Genomic DNA, 14,203 nt, shown 5'->3' with positions numbered 1-14,203 from the left:
CCCCCCCCCCCCCCCCCCCCCCCCTCCTCCTTAAAAGCTGAAATGGCACACACTACGGAAAGCTCATTGACTGGCTGTAGTGGCTGTAATTCTGCACCAAGGCTGAAGTTTGGGAAAGAGTCTTCAGATATGGTATTAGGGGACCACTAAGGCAATTATAAAAGCACCATGTCATGGGACATTTAAGATTTGTCATTCTAGCTCTTAATTTATACTCCGAGCCCCTGTCTAATCCTGAGTTGCCTTTTTTTTCCAGGTTGGAACCCACTAAGAGGCCCTCATCCTCTCCAAAGCTACCACGAAGCTACGAGACACACAGTTCACAAGGCCCCAGCGTCTCACAGCCAGTCATAGAACAACGCTCCAGGATTTGAAATTCTAGTTTAATTAAGGGAAGATTTTTTTTCTTGTTTTAATACAAGAAGGTCTTGCAGTCATTACACTCCTGTAGAGTTTCATCTAAAGACGTTGGTTCATTTATAAAAGTTTTTTTCCCCTGTAGGCTTTATCACCAGGGTGCAAATAGAACTGCCGAGCTGCAGCTGAAGTGGAATTTTAGCCCTAATTAATTCTCTTTTGGTTTAAAGGTATACAAGTCTCTGCCATAAAGGCTTTCATTTGGATTATCAGTGCACTAGTGAAGGTCAGTGTTCCTTAACTCTCTCTCCTCTCGGGTCTTTGATCCAGTGCCACCTCCTCTTTCACTCCTGACTTTGAGGTTTTTGTGGGATTAAGCATTAAGCCCCAGGACACCCTCTTCAAGCTTTTTTTTTTGTTGACCAGGGATATAGTCAAGCCAAAAATTTAACTAAAATAACCTCCCGGCAGGATGCAGTGAAGGGGAGAAGAGAGCCGTAGAGAAAGAAATAGAGAGAATTGAAGGGCAGATGGCTTCGCTGCTCAAAAACACCAACAGCCAGATGAATAAAACATCTGAATAAAGAGGGAGCTGTGACATCTGGCTGAGGAGTGAGTTAGACACTCTCCTCATTCCCTCGCTCTTTCTTTTTACCTTTTCTGTCCATCTTTCACACACTAGCATCCCTATCTTTGTCACCCCCCTTCCTTTTATCTATTTTTTTTGTGGACGCAGGGGTTCAGACAGTCACTCAAACAGACAGGAACAAGCTTGTGCCTCTGCTTGTTTCTGCTGCTCTCGCTCAGTTTAGTTCCACCTTTGCAAGCTCCCCTCACGCCATCCCCTGCCCATTCCTCTTCCTCCTCCCTGGCGTGGTGTGTGATGCTGTGTCCCCTTCTCCTTGTCCTGGAGACATGCCTGTGCAGGAGATGGCGGTGAGTCCTGTCAAGTCCCTGTACTGGGAGCAGTTCCCCCCAATGTCGCAGCGTCGTGTCTACTGCACTCCCGTCTACCACGAAGGCCTGCTTTACGTGCTGGGGGGCTGCAGCGAGACAGGCGCGCCCCTGGATAGCGTTGAGGTCTTGGATGTGGAGAGCCAGACGTGGAGCCAGCTTCCACCGCTGCCCACTGCGCGGGCGGGGGCCTCGGCCGTGGCCTTGGGGGGCCAGGTGATGGTGCTGGGGGGAATGAACCAGCAGCAGACCCCACTGGCGTCCGTGGAGATGTACCACCCCGACGAGGGCAAGTGGGAGACGAAGGCCAGCCTGGGTCAGCCGTCCATGGGAGTCACAGCTGTGGAGAAAGGTAAGAAAGTTGTAATGCTGCTTTTAATACCAAATGTGCAATGTTGTTAATGAAAAGTGCGCATATTACAGTTTCTTTACGATTGCTATGACGATTTTTCCAATACTTTTAACAAACTTTCCTAAACTCTTAACACAGTTGGCACAGACAGCAACATCTGCCTTTGTAGGCTATACAATTACAATTTCTTGTTGTTTTGACACAAAATGCATACATTTAACCCAAATTTAAAATGCTTGCACGTGTTTGTATATTAAAACCCAAATATATCACCTGCATTTTACAATACTCCAATGTTACTGTAAATGAGAGAAACAGCTGATTAAAGTTATGCAAATAGATCAATCACAGCTGATTCCTATGTGGGAAACACACTCAGGGGTTGCGATTCTTTCAATCGCATGACCATCTGTTTTTACAGGATTCTTTGTATGTTACAGTAAGTGAGTGTTGTACTTTGACAGCAAAGATTACTGTAACCAAAGTCAAATTCCTTTTTTTGTTTTCACAAACCTTGGCAAATGTGATTCTGATATGTTACAGTAGTACACACAGTGAAAAGGAAACCTATTTGAGCAGATTTAGTGTGGAAAAGGAGCAATACAGTAAAGATTAACATAAAGAAAGTAAGAAAAATTCCTTTACGAGGGAGAGGAAGTACCAAGACAATTCTGTCTGTTTCCTTTTTTCATAAACCATACCGTTTTCATAAAGGCTTCAAGTGAAACTGCAGAGTAAATCACAATCTATGATCAAAACAATTTACTGCACTAATATCTATTGTATAAAGGAAGACCTGACACATATAAAACAATGCAGTTTCTATAATTCCACCTGATATAAGTGTTTTTATGACATTGGACTGTGACTGACTGAATGCTGCTGTTTTGGAAGAACGATTTGATTTTGGGACATGTTGGCATTGTTGTGGTCGACATAGTGTATTGTTTTAGTGTATTATTGCATTTTGAAAATTACACACAAAAATTGAAAGTTCTAGATTTGTCAGTGCAGGACTGTGCCTTTATCCTAAGTTACTGCCAAAAACTCCATGCATGCTCATTAAGAAGTGATTAGGCTGCTGCTTTGACATTTTTTGTAAGACAAACAAAAACAGCAACAACAAACGCATTCCTCTGAAGTGGGAAAGTTGACTAATTAGCCGCTCATTTTGGGAGAAGCCCTCCAAGCATTTCAGTGACTGTGAAGCTGCTAAAGTGTATGGAGTGGAAGCTGTTCACTTGTGATTAAAGCTGAGCGCTGCTGGGATTGATTGGTACTTACAAAAATCATGTAGCTGCTGCTTAAAGTAGCATTTTGCTTCAGGAAAGTGGATCTTTTTTTAAAAGGCTTTTTATGCAATAGAATGGCACGAGCACTTTTGAAAATGGTGTGCCATGGCCAAAAAAGAAACAAGGAGCTGTGGTATTCCCTTTCACTCAGAAGGTAGAAATCCTACAAGTAGCCTCCCGCTGGTGGGTGTAATGCGAGCACATCACAGAATCATTATACCAGCTGGCTGGTAACAAACGGTCTTGTAGCTGAAACATGATTCCAAAAACATTTTAGGCAAGAGAAATGCAGTACACTATTACAGAGTCTTGTTTAATATTTGATCAGCGCGACCTAGTTTTACAGATTCATCTGAGTGTTTACAGCCTCCACTTTTGCAATACAGGAAACAGTATGGCGCCTATTTTTACACAGTCTACGTATGGCGCCCACTCCTGTTTACAAACTCTTGTAGTACTCCCAAAGACTGCACTAAAATATGTTTCTGAAACCATTTTAAGTTGGAAATAGACAATACAGGAACAGAATATTTGTTTATATTTGATATGTGCTGTCTAGTTTTATAGTTTAATCGGAGTTTGGTCTGAGATGCGAGAAAGCCACATCTGTGAGATGCGTGTGCCAGTATCTCCTTTCTTTGAGATCTGGCCGCTGGTAAGATGGAGTTAAGTTTACCATAGTTCATTTACACATACTACTAACAATCTTATGATACAAAGCTGGTTGGTTGATTGATTGATAAAGTATGCCTTTCACTCAGGTTTAGTAAATATTGCAGTGAACAGTCCCAAGATTGTTGTGATGTAAATGGTCATTAGGTTGTGTGTTTGTACTAGTCTACTGTGATATTTCCTTGTGTACTTCAAGCTGAATGTCAAACATAGTTCATGTAGAAGAGCCAGTCGTCACACAGGCTATCTCCACTCTATAAACATACTGGACGTAATTCTCATTTTCCAAGCGAGTGTCTGTGGTTGTGTATGTTGGCCCAGAGGGAGGGAGTGTCGTGAGAAAGCTGGGAAGAGGGAAGAGCAGGAGGAAGGAAACAGAAAAATGAAGCGATCACAGCCCATAATAGGGAACAAGATGCACCCTAATATATATAGCTGAAGAAAAATTTCAAATATTGTCCTAACATAAAAAAAGAGCTGACAATGAACAGAGAGAGAACAGAAGTGAGATGCACTTGTTGAAGTTCTTTTTCACTGCAGTTTCCTGTGTTTACATCTCAGGCTGCATGCTGTTGTGTGCCAAAGTGCTGTTGTGACAAAGTGAGGGAATATATCTGTGATATACATTTTCATTCCGTATGCTGTACTACACAAGGCATAAAAAGAAGAAGACAGGGGCTGTCGAGTATAATGCAGATCACTTTGATCCTTTCAGGAATTATGGGATGTTGTTTTTAGTGCATACCAAGCATTACATGCAGGATTAAAGGGGTATTAAGTAAAATCACATTCAAGGGATGAAACCACCAATTTGTAAAACTGACATGCAAACGTAAATTTCAAAAAGAGAAGTGATTTGCATTCTCTAAACCCTTCTCCTAAACAACGATAGTCAAGTCATAGCTTAGTCACTGTAACTAATACGTATCTGCTGTAGGGTAAGCTTCAAATGTTGGCATACCCGCCTTACTGGCTTACTGCTGAGAGTGATGGAAAAACTAGGTTCAGGAAGGGAACATCCACTGTGTGGGAGCTGTCCTGGATGCTACAATGCTAAATCACAGGTCAGGCTAACGATAGGGGCTCTGTCCTGCTCCGAGTCAGATTTGGGGGAAGTTAACTCTGGAAACTGGGTTTCCACTGGTTTCCAGTCATAGCTTAACATTTGCCAAATACAACTAGTAGTCATCACCCTCAAAGCCTTTACTCTTTTCATCATAAAAGAGTGTTCAACTTCATTCGACTTTTATTTATCCTCAAGTTCATTGATATGATCCTCATTTTCAATGTCATCAAAGACAAAAACAGAACAACACAGAAAATACAATCAGAAAAATAAAGAAAGACAACAAAACTTTCTGAATTGGAACATGATTTGATAATTGAATAAGGATGATAAGATAATTGAATGGTAATATAATTGAATTATAAGAAGGGTAATTAGTGCTATGGATGCTTATAATATGTTAAGCAATTACGTTTTACGGTTGCAGGTTTAAGACCAGATTTCTAAATTGTCCAAGAGGCACAATTGAGTTGATTTTAACAAAGTGTTGTAATTTGTCTCAGGAGACGGGTGCACTAAAACTAAAAGCAGTTTTTCCAAGCAGACCGAGCTCGTGGAACATGAAATAAAAGCAAGTCAGCAGAGCGAGTCGGATATTGTCCCTCTGAGTAACAGAGAAGTCCTGTAAGGTGGGTGGTAGTTTAAATCTAACCTATGTTGCTTGTCCAAACATTACTAGCATCTAGCATACAAACAGGGCTATGGTGGAATAAAATGATGTTGGATCTTACCTTTCTTTATCATACTTTACTGTAACAGGTTAAATGCTTACCTTTTAATACAAGGACAATGCTGCTCCTTTTTATTGTCATGTCTTCAGCATGGATCTACTGGGTAGAGTGTTTTGTTTGTTTCTTGAGCCCAAACATTGTCTGATTCTGAGTCAAAATTAAAAAAAAAACTAACCATACAGTATTCTCCTCAGCAACACATTCATGGTATTTTGTGTTTAGAATATGGGGTCCAAAAAAATCTCTATTTATATTTAACAAAGAGAGCAATGTTTTGTGAAACTGTGCAGTGTGCAGTGCGCTGTAATCAGCATGACAACACATGCTGTCAGTCTAGAAACCAGTGCAGCAGAAACGTTGTGCTCTATAGCCCTGTAGTCCAAACACTTTCCTAAGTGGATGCTGTCACACTCATAACAAAAAAAAACTCCCATTAAAGAAAAGCTTAACAGCTAAAGCGCTTATATTTTCATGTTCCCTGAGTGCTGCAGAAGAGATCATGTAGAGTTCGCAGCTCTAGTGTGAACAGGAAAATATATTGGATATACTTGAGAGAAAGGAGCCCCATGCTATTGATTTGCAAGTATTGGTTTTATACACACTGTGTCCAGTTGTTTGTGATTATAGAAGCAAGAAGCAGGGTTCAATGATAAGGGTTGCCTGATGGCCGCAGGGGAAATACGCCACGTCGGGCAAGTAAATATAACATCCCACTTGGCCATACATCATCGTGTCATAATCATTTGATTTGAATGTGCTGTTAGCCAATCAAGAATTGAGTTGGCGCCTAATGATTTGGAGTTTTTTTCCGTATTTTTTACACTTTTGGTGCTTTCAGTTTTAACCTTTTTTTAAACATTGTTTGGCACTTTTGTTTACATTACACTTTTTGACTATATTTTACGTATTAAACCGTTTTTTTTTTTTTTTTGAGTTTGACGTTTTTGTCCCTGAAGTTTTGCTTCTCAAACTTATTTTGACTTTTGTCCTTAGAAAAAGAAAATTGTACAGGGGTCAGTAAAAATTGACTTTGGGCAAGTGGAATTTTTCCTTTTTTTTACTTGCGTGACAGGACAAGTGAAAGAAAAAAACCTTAGCATTGAACCCTGTAGAAGAGATTTGGTGACACTAAAACACTGTAGCCTGTGTTTATCTATGAGGATTATGTCCACTGTTGTTTGTCTTAAATGTATCTCACCCAATTGTTTACCACTGCAGGGAAATTCTGCAGAATTGTTACTATAGAAACGGTGGCCTACAATTGTTCATGTTATTCTCTGATGCCTTCTGATATCTGTGTGACAAATGACTAGCAATATGACCACTGCATGTGGTGTGTTTGTGTGTGTACTGCATGTGTGACACCCTGATTCCTGTCTGCTGGTTGATAGTTGTTGGCCACCAATGCACTAATTGGATACTGGACTTGACAATACTTTTGATTATACTCTATGTGGATACAAACCACACTGTTCCCTGTAACATCCCTGCCAAAGCTCCAGGATTTGGAGCCAACTTTTTTGAGAAACCATTAATCCAGAATCCTCTTCACAGTCACATCTAAGAAGGATTTACCTGCAAGTGAATAACTTGAAACGCCTGCCGCTGCCCTTGAAGGATACTGACTTTAAATGAGATGAGGTGTGAGACTGATGGAGGAGCAGAGCAGTGATGAGAGAACGGCATGTGCAATACAGTGACTTCTGAACCTTGTTGCTTCATTTAAATAATAATTATAAACCTTCTGCAATTTAGTTTGTGACCTGCAAGGTCTCCACTGAATTTAATCCCAGGATCTTTTGGTTCCAGCTGGGATGTAATGACTTAGATAGAAGATGTGATGTGTATCAAGGAAGCACTTATGTTAGCTGCTCATGTGTAATTTTTTACTGCACATTGACAGATCTGTCAATGCTTAACACGGACTGGCACCTACACATACAAAATTTATAATATTGGCTGGTTGCATTTCTTAAATATTTGATTATGAATAGATTAAAGCGCCCATATTATTCTTATTTTCAGGTTCATAATTGTATTCTGAGGTTGTACCAGAATATTTTTACATGGTTTCATTTTCAAATAACAACATATTTTTGTTGTACTGCCCATTAATGCAGATCCTATTTTCACCTTGTGTTTTTTAGGTCTCTGTTTTAGCTACAGAGTGAGACATCTGACTTCTTTACTATCTTTGCTGGGAGTCACACATGCGCAGTAGCTAGGTAAGATCACATCAGCTTGATAACTTTCTCCAACTTTGGTCAGTACAAGGCAGGATTAGCTGGGAGACTTCTTCTAAATGAGGCCACGCGTGTGGAATACCTGCAGAACCGGGACATGGAAGTAGTTCTTTTGTAGATTATGGTGAACTAGTGGGTGTTGTAGCAGTGTTTTGCCATTGAGAACGAGCTAGCATGCTATCGCTAGCATGCTACCGTTAGACACCTCGTCTCGGCTTCTTACGTAGAAAGCCATGGAAATTTTGAACAGATCACCCCGAGACTGAATACAGGACACATTCGGAAACCCGTATCTCAATCAAAACAGCATGGATAGTTTTTTTCCCCAGTTTGTATGCGTGTGGATGCACCAGTACACACAATAACACCCTAAATCTTTTTTTTTTCACAACACTGGCACTTTAACATACTAGTATAACATATAACATAAGTCCTACTGATGCTGTAACGTTTTTCCCATGTTTTCCTTAAAAAAAACTCTGAACTATCCCTTTATCTGATCATAAAAGTGTCTCAGACATATTGGAATTATCACCATGAAATTTGGGACAAATATTTAAGACAATTATTTTCGGTCCACAGACAAGGAATTGTTGCCACTTTTATGATCCCTTAAAGGGATAGCTCAGATTTTATTTCAGTGTATCACCTACGTTAGATGGCGGTTGGAGTGCCTTCCAGGCGGGAGTACTGGCACGGAATCTAAACAATTTTCTGCTGTTAACGGGGGCAGCAATTAAACGTATTGTAGCCACCTAAAAAAAAGGCCTGCTGTTTTTGTCAAAGCAGTCTGGTCGATTAGAAGAGAGATGGATATTACAGCATCAGTTTCCTGTTGGAAAAGGCTGTCTGACGGCAATATCTGTCCTACACTTTATTTGGTTTTGGGAGTTTACAGTCTAGCAGCCCCGGCCAAACTTGTTACCTAACGTATCTTTAGTGTGTCTAATCTGTTTAAAAATGTACAAGTTGTACAAGTCTTGTGCTTCCACTGATCCCTTCTGATGCCAAGGATGAACCAGTGTGTGTGTGTGACTTTCAGATGGTGATTGACATGTCTTGGCCTGAGGCCTCTCATCCTCCCCTGACTTTCTCTGCATTTCAGAGTCGACTGATCATTGCTGTTCCTTGGCAACAGGTGTGTGCCTGCCGTGTTTGTTTTCAGATTTAGCAGAGCGAGCAAGCAGATTAGTTGTAAATGTCTGTTGGTGTGCGTCGGGCAGAGCTATAGACCGAGCATGTGTGTGAATTCTGTGCATTCCTAAATGAGCAGCCAACACAACATACGTGTCTGTGTGCATATGTGTGGTGTTTTTGTTATGCCTCTAGTGAGGTAAACCATGTATTTGTGTATGTGTGGATTTCTTTTTCTTATCCTGTCATTCTCTCTTTCCCAATTGCTGCTGTACAGAAATCCCCTGTTTCCCCTGCTCACATATTGGCCCACTTCCATTCTTTTTCTTTGAGTATGGCTTTGCCATGTTGTTTTCCTCTCTTACCTCTTTTACATTAACTCATGGTTCCGATCACACCTTAGCTAACCGTGAAACGTTCATCTTTTTCCTCTGGCTTAGCTCAGTTTGCACACAGATATGGAACATTGTGTATAATAAATGCAACCCCCCCCCAATGCTCCCTCAGAACATGTAATTTTTAGTCCTCATCATGCCGAGCCGCTTTTTAATTGCTGCTGTAGCGTGACTCAACAGTGTCATACTGCCACTGCACTGATGGGTATAATTTCCGCTTTCCCTCGGTCCGTGATTAACGGCCGCTGCCCTCTACTTTAGTCAACAGTCTCTGTCTGTCTGTCAGCTGGCCTGCTCACCACCTGACTGAAAATAACTGTTCCGCATGGCTGTCAAGCTCCTAAGAGATAAAAAGTATCCTTCTACAAGGAAGAAGATAAAGGCTTGCTGTCATGTTGGAAGTCTGTCAGTTACAAACAAAATCCACGGAAAGACTCCACTCTCTCTTCTTGTGAAAGGTACTGCAATGTGTTCTTTTCAAATTAGTAAAGCCCCTTTCCCACTGGTGAACTGACACCCACTAACATCTGGTTGACTGAGTAATAAAATAACTTAATAACTTATACTAAAAAAAAACAAGTAAAAACGTTGTCAACATAACTCACTGGAAATCCAAAATACTTCCACACCGGCCACTTCATTGAAAGAGGGGAGGGGGTTCAAGTTCCGGTGACAGCATCGGCGATTCCATTTTTTAATTTGAAGTTCAAGATTGTGACTTAATTTTGGTCGATTTTGAATTAAAATCGTGACACCCTGAAACGTAACATTGTCACTGGCCTCCATGCTGCTTTCTACTTTACTAACTCAGTTTTTCGACGCGTTTGTGACGTCTAACAACAGAAAAAAGACAGAAAGGAATCCTCCTCAACTGGCAATTGGAATGAAATCTATCGCCTATTTTTAGCAGGTTTTACTTCTTTTAAAACTGCATATATTTTTTTCTAATTTTGGTGAAAAAGGGGTTGGTTGAATACAGCACTGTAGTCTGATTCTTAGAATTTAATTTAATATGTATCTTCCTACTTTTCTTTTCACTGAGGAACTTCCTTTAGCTCTCTCCACAACTTTTCTACTGCTTACTTTTCTCAAACAACCTGCAATGACCGGTTTTCTGGGCTCCTGGAGCTTCAGAATGCATAATGTAAAATGTTTTTTTGCTGGAACGTTCTTTGTGATGTGATGATATGCTGAGTTAATTTGGCCATGTGAAGGATTTGTGACTGGAAGGAACTAATGTAGAAAAATGTTAGGCAATAGAGCTCTGCTTAACCTTATTGTGATTCTAGGCATGTGTGGAATCATGTTAAATTGTAAATAGTAGACTTCAAAGAGGTAAATATCTACAGGTGTATTAGTACCCATTCAAATGACAAAACTCCTTGGAGGAAGAGGGATAAAAGACACCATCAGCACTGTTGCCACTTCAGATTCCGTCTCTACTTGTCTGTAAAAGATAAAGAAGTGCTAGAGGACACAGCGGGACAGACTCCTCAGCATTCTGAGTATCTCTGTCAGCAGTTTCTGTGAATCACATAGCTGCTCTTGCAAAGAAAATACCAGTTGCTATTGCACAGGGATAGCCAACAAGTTTTCAGTGGGACTCCTCAAAGCTTTTTGGTAATCGGCAATTAGTTACAGTGCTAGAGTTTGCTACCAGGCCTGCGCCACAGATCACCCGCCTTTGACTTTGTGCATTTTAGTGCGTTGATATGAATAGAAACACCTCTCATTCCACATTCCACAATGTGGTTTTTTCAACCAATTTCTTCCTTGGCTTTTCTTTCACAGTGTTTTCCATGTCACTAAATGGCACTTTCATTTCATTATTTTATTCATCATCAAATTTGCAGCCATAATATGGTGTGACCAATGAAGCCAATAGACACCCAACATGCAGAGGGAGCAGGCTACAGAGCCCCGGACGTGACATGGAGGGAAAAAATACTGAATATAAAATGAAAAATTTTGTACTGGGAACAAACAATAAACTCGAGATCTTGACTTTCATGGAGGAAAAAAAAAAAAAAATTAGCCTACTGGGGACAAACACTAAACTTGAGATCTTGAGTTTGAAACTCTGTTTTTTTTTCTTTGTTTTTTTTCCTCAATGAAAGTAGAGATCCCAACTTTCAAACTTGAGATCTCGACTTTCATGTAGGGAAAAAAAAGGATTCTAGTGAGAACCAACACTAAACTTGAGATCTTGAGTTTGAAAGTCAAGATGTTTTATTTTCTCCCCTCCATCTCGAAGTCAAGATCTCGCAAATAAAACCCGAGATCTTGCAAAACCCAGTTAAGATCACACAAAAGTGTTTGTCCCCAGTACATGTTTTTTCCCCCCCTCCATGTCAATTCCAGGGCTCCGTAGCAGGCGACCAGAGATAATCATAAAACATGAATTCAGTGAGTGTGACAACAACATTAATCCCTTTCAAAATTAGTACACAAACCTCTGCTAACCATGAAGATGAGGATTTGTTCCGCTTATGTTTAGTTTTTTAATCTGTTAAGTGACACTGATTTCGTTTTAGGCCGACATGTTGTGCAAAATATATCTTTGCTTTTGTGGGAAAAAATATGAGCCAAAATTTCCTGTTAGATCCAGAACTGTGTAATCAGACTGAAGCTGGTCTCATTTTAATCATGATCACACCTGAAAAACTGTTGCAGAGCCCTTCTCACATACATGGTCATCTGCATTTCTCACCTCACTTTAATGGGTTAAATAACACTATGCATTTTCACAATATGCAGGCACACACACACACACACACACACACACACACACACACACACACACAGGCACACTGGGGGCATTTTATCTCTTGAGATCTCTTAGCCTTTAGCTTCAAATGAGCTGGCTCACAGTGACTAATTATTTGTGTGTGCATTTCCTGTGTGTGTGCATGCATTTGTACTTTGTGTGTTCTGTGTGTATGCATGTGTGTACTTTTTCTCTGGTTTGGGTACATATTTTGTTTCATTAAAAGAATGTCTGTGTTTTAGTCAAAAAACACGCCACCATTCAGATTCAGTCATTGAATTCTAATCTGATCAGGTTGTTCCCATCATGTATCTTAGCATTAAAAACTCATAATGTAATTTTTTTATTAAGCTTTGATTGTTTGTGCAAACTTTTATGCAACTTTTGAAAATAATCTTCTTTTCAAGGATTTTTTTTTTCTCGAGTCTTATATTCATGAGAGCAGAAAAGCCTGAGATAATGAGATCAAAGATACATTTGTCTGTGGAGACTTTAGTTTGCACTCACACATATTCTGTTTTTGCTTGACAAGGCTTTTGCTTTCAGTGTTGTGAACTGAAAAAAGTATGGCTTGGGCTCAGAACAAAGTTTCAAAACCTTTCGCTTTTCATGTACCTTAGTAAAGCCCTAAACCCACAGTGCTGAGTACAGTGGTTTCTATTCTAAGGATGAGTCTCTGGTGACAGAAGCGTCTGATAGTGAAGCTGAAGTTGAGATGTTCTGCTGGAGGGCACAAGCTGAAATGTCTGCTAACTCTTGTTTCATCCAATACTGTATCACAATCCTATTATGAGAGCCAAGGAGCTAAAGAAACGTAATCTCTGATAATAGCTTTGCTTCTCTCTGGTCTGTGCTGTCAAGGCAGCTGAGCAACAAACATCATTAAGAAAATAACTGTGGAACTAGAGCGAGACTACTGTGTGTGTGAAACAACTCTCCACTTAAAAAATAAAAGTTAAATTTATAATATTTCTGCCTTACTTGGCCTTGTTTGACCACAAGCTTATGGTGGCTAATGTTATGTTAAAAACTTAACATAGATATGACTGATTCAGTTCACCAATTAATTAGTAATGAATGCTGCTCCAACTTTACATTTTATTTTCTCGTAACCATCACTTGTGAGTTCAGTGCAAAAAACCTACATAGTGTTGTTTGTGTTATGTATCTGTGTCTCCATGTGCCTACGTCCGAGCCACGGCGTAGATTTTACTCAAAGTATATTAGTATTGTGAATAGTATAGTATAGTCTAGTGAAGTATTTTTACTAGAAGTATAAATCACGTTTAACATTGCCCAATAGTTCAGCAAAACTAGTGGAGAGTTGTAAAGTCAGTGGACGGCCTCAGTAAAGCTAGTCACACAACGTGATTGGTTAAAACTACTTGGACTACAAACGGAAACCAGAACGCATCAAAGACCAAAATCTTGTTCTTTGTCCTACAGTTTCTGCATTTATATGCAAGTGTCATTTTATAGCGGTTAAAAGTTGGCTAACGTAAGCTAACACTAGCCACCATAAGCTACTGATTGCCAGATCAAGTAGACCGTAGCAGCAGTGTGTTGAATTGAACAAAGCTCTGATGCAACTTTTCATTTGTTAGGGTAGAATTTATTTCTTCCTTGAAAAGTTGCTTTAAGTACAGAGCTAGTTAGCCCCTGTCCAGTTTTTGTGCTAAGCTATGTTAAAAACATCCCAAATCTAGCTTTCTCTTTAAATAGAAGAAGGTAGAAGTATCTGTTCTAAACGCTTAAACTGTTTTTGTACTTTGCATGTAGTCTGTTTTTCGTTTATGCATTTTGTTTTCTCTATTGATATCTAAATGTAGATGTTATATATAAAATATATATTAATATTTTTCAACAATGTATAGCAAGAATAATAGCAGGGCATTTATAAGCTATTTTAAACATCAACAGTAAATTAAAAAGTTTGTGGTCAGCCACTTAGAAAATGTGTCTTAAGGTAAGTGTTCTCTCAGTGAAATCCTCTGCAGTAGAGGCAGATGGAGATACGTCCCCACTGGCCGTAGCCTCCACAGACCAGAGAACAATTCACTTCTGAGCACGACTCTAGCCTTTTCTTAACTGGAAAACGTACCGCTATGCTCGCTCCACCACCACATACTGACTGCAAACCATTCCCCAAAATCCTTCTGACAAAAGACACTCTCAAAGCAGAGGAAGATGAGAGTGGCAAAGCAAAAGTGCATAAGACTTAAAAAGAGAGAAAGCAACTC

General features: G+C 39.9%; 1 protein-coding gene and 1 long non-coding RNA gene across 2 annotated transcripts in view; both read left to right on the top strand.

Annotated features, from left to right (window-relative positions):
• The window catches only part of LOC117947878 (kelch domain-containing protein 8B-like), a 136,768-nt gene that overhangs the window by 26,033 nt on the left and 96,532 nt on the right, over nucleotides 1–14,203 (top strand). The window contains exon 2 of the mRNA XM_034877230.1: nucleotides 257–1,663. Coding sequence (XP_034733121.1) covers nucleotides 1,273–1,663 — 391 coding nt within the window. The 5' untranslated portion in view covers nucleotides 257–1,272. The remainder of the gene's footprint in view (nucleotides 1–256; nucleotides 1,664–14,203) is intronic.
• On the top strand, nucleotides 3,602–8,030 carry LOC117947880. Its single transcript, XR_004657348.1, has 3 exons — nucleotides 3,602–3,682; nucleotides 5,647–5,654; nucleotides 8,021–8,030. It is a non-coding gene; the product is annotated as an uncharacterized LOC117947880 (long non-coding RNA).

Source organism: Etheostoma cragini, chromosome 7, assembly GCF_013103735.1.
Source record: "Etheostoma cragini isolate CJK2018 chromosome 7, CSU_Ecrag_1.0, whole genome shotgun sequence".
Classification (NCBI taxonomy): Eukaryota; Metazoa; Chordata; class Actinopteri; order Perciformes; family Percidae; genus Etheostoma; species Etheostoma cragini.
The sequence above is the reverse complement of the archived record's forward strand: the minus strand, read 5'-3'. Positions and strand labels throughout refer to the sequence as shown.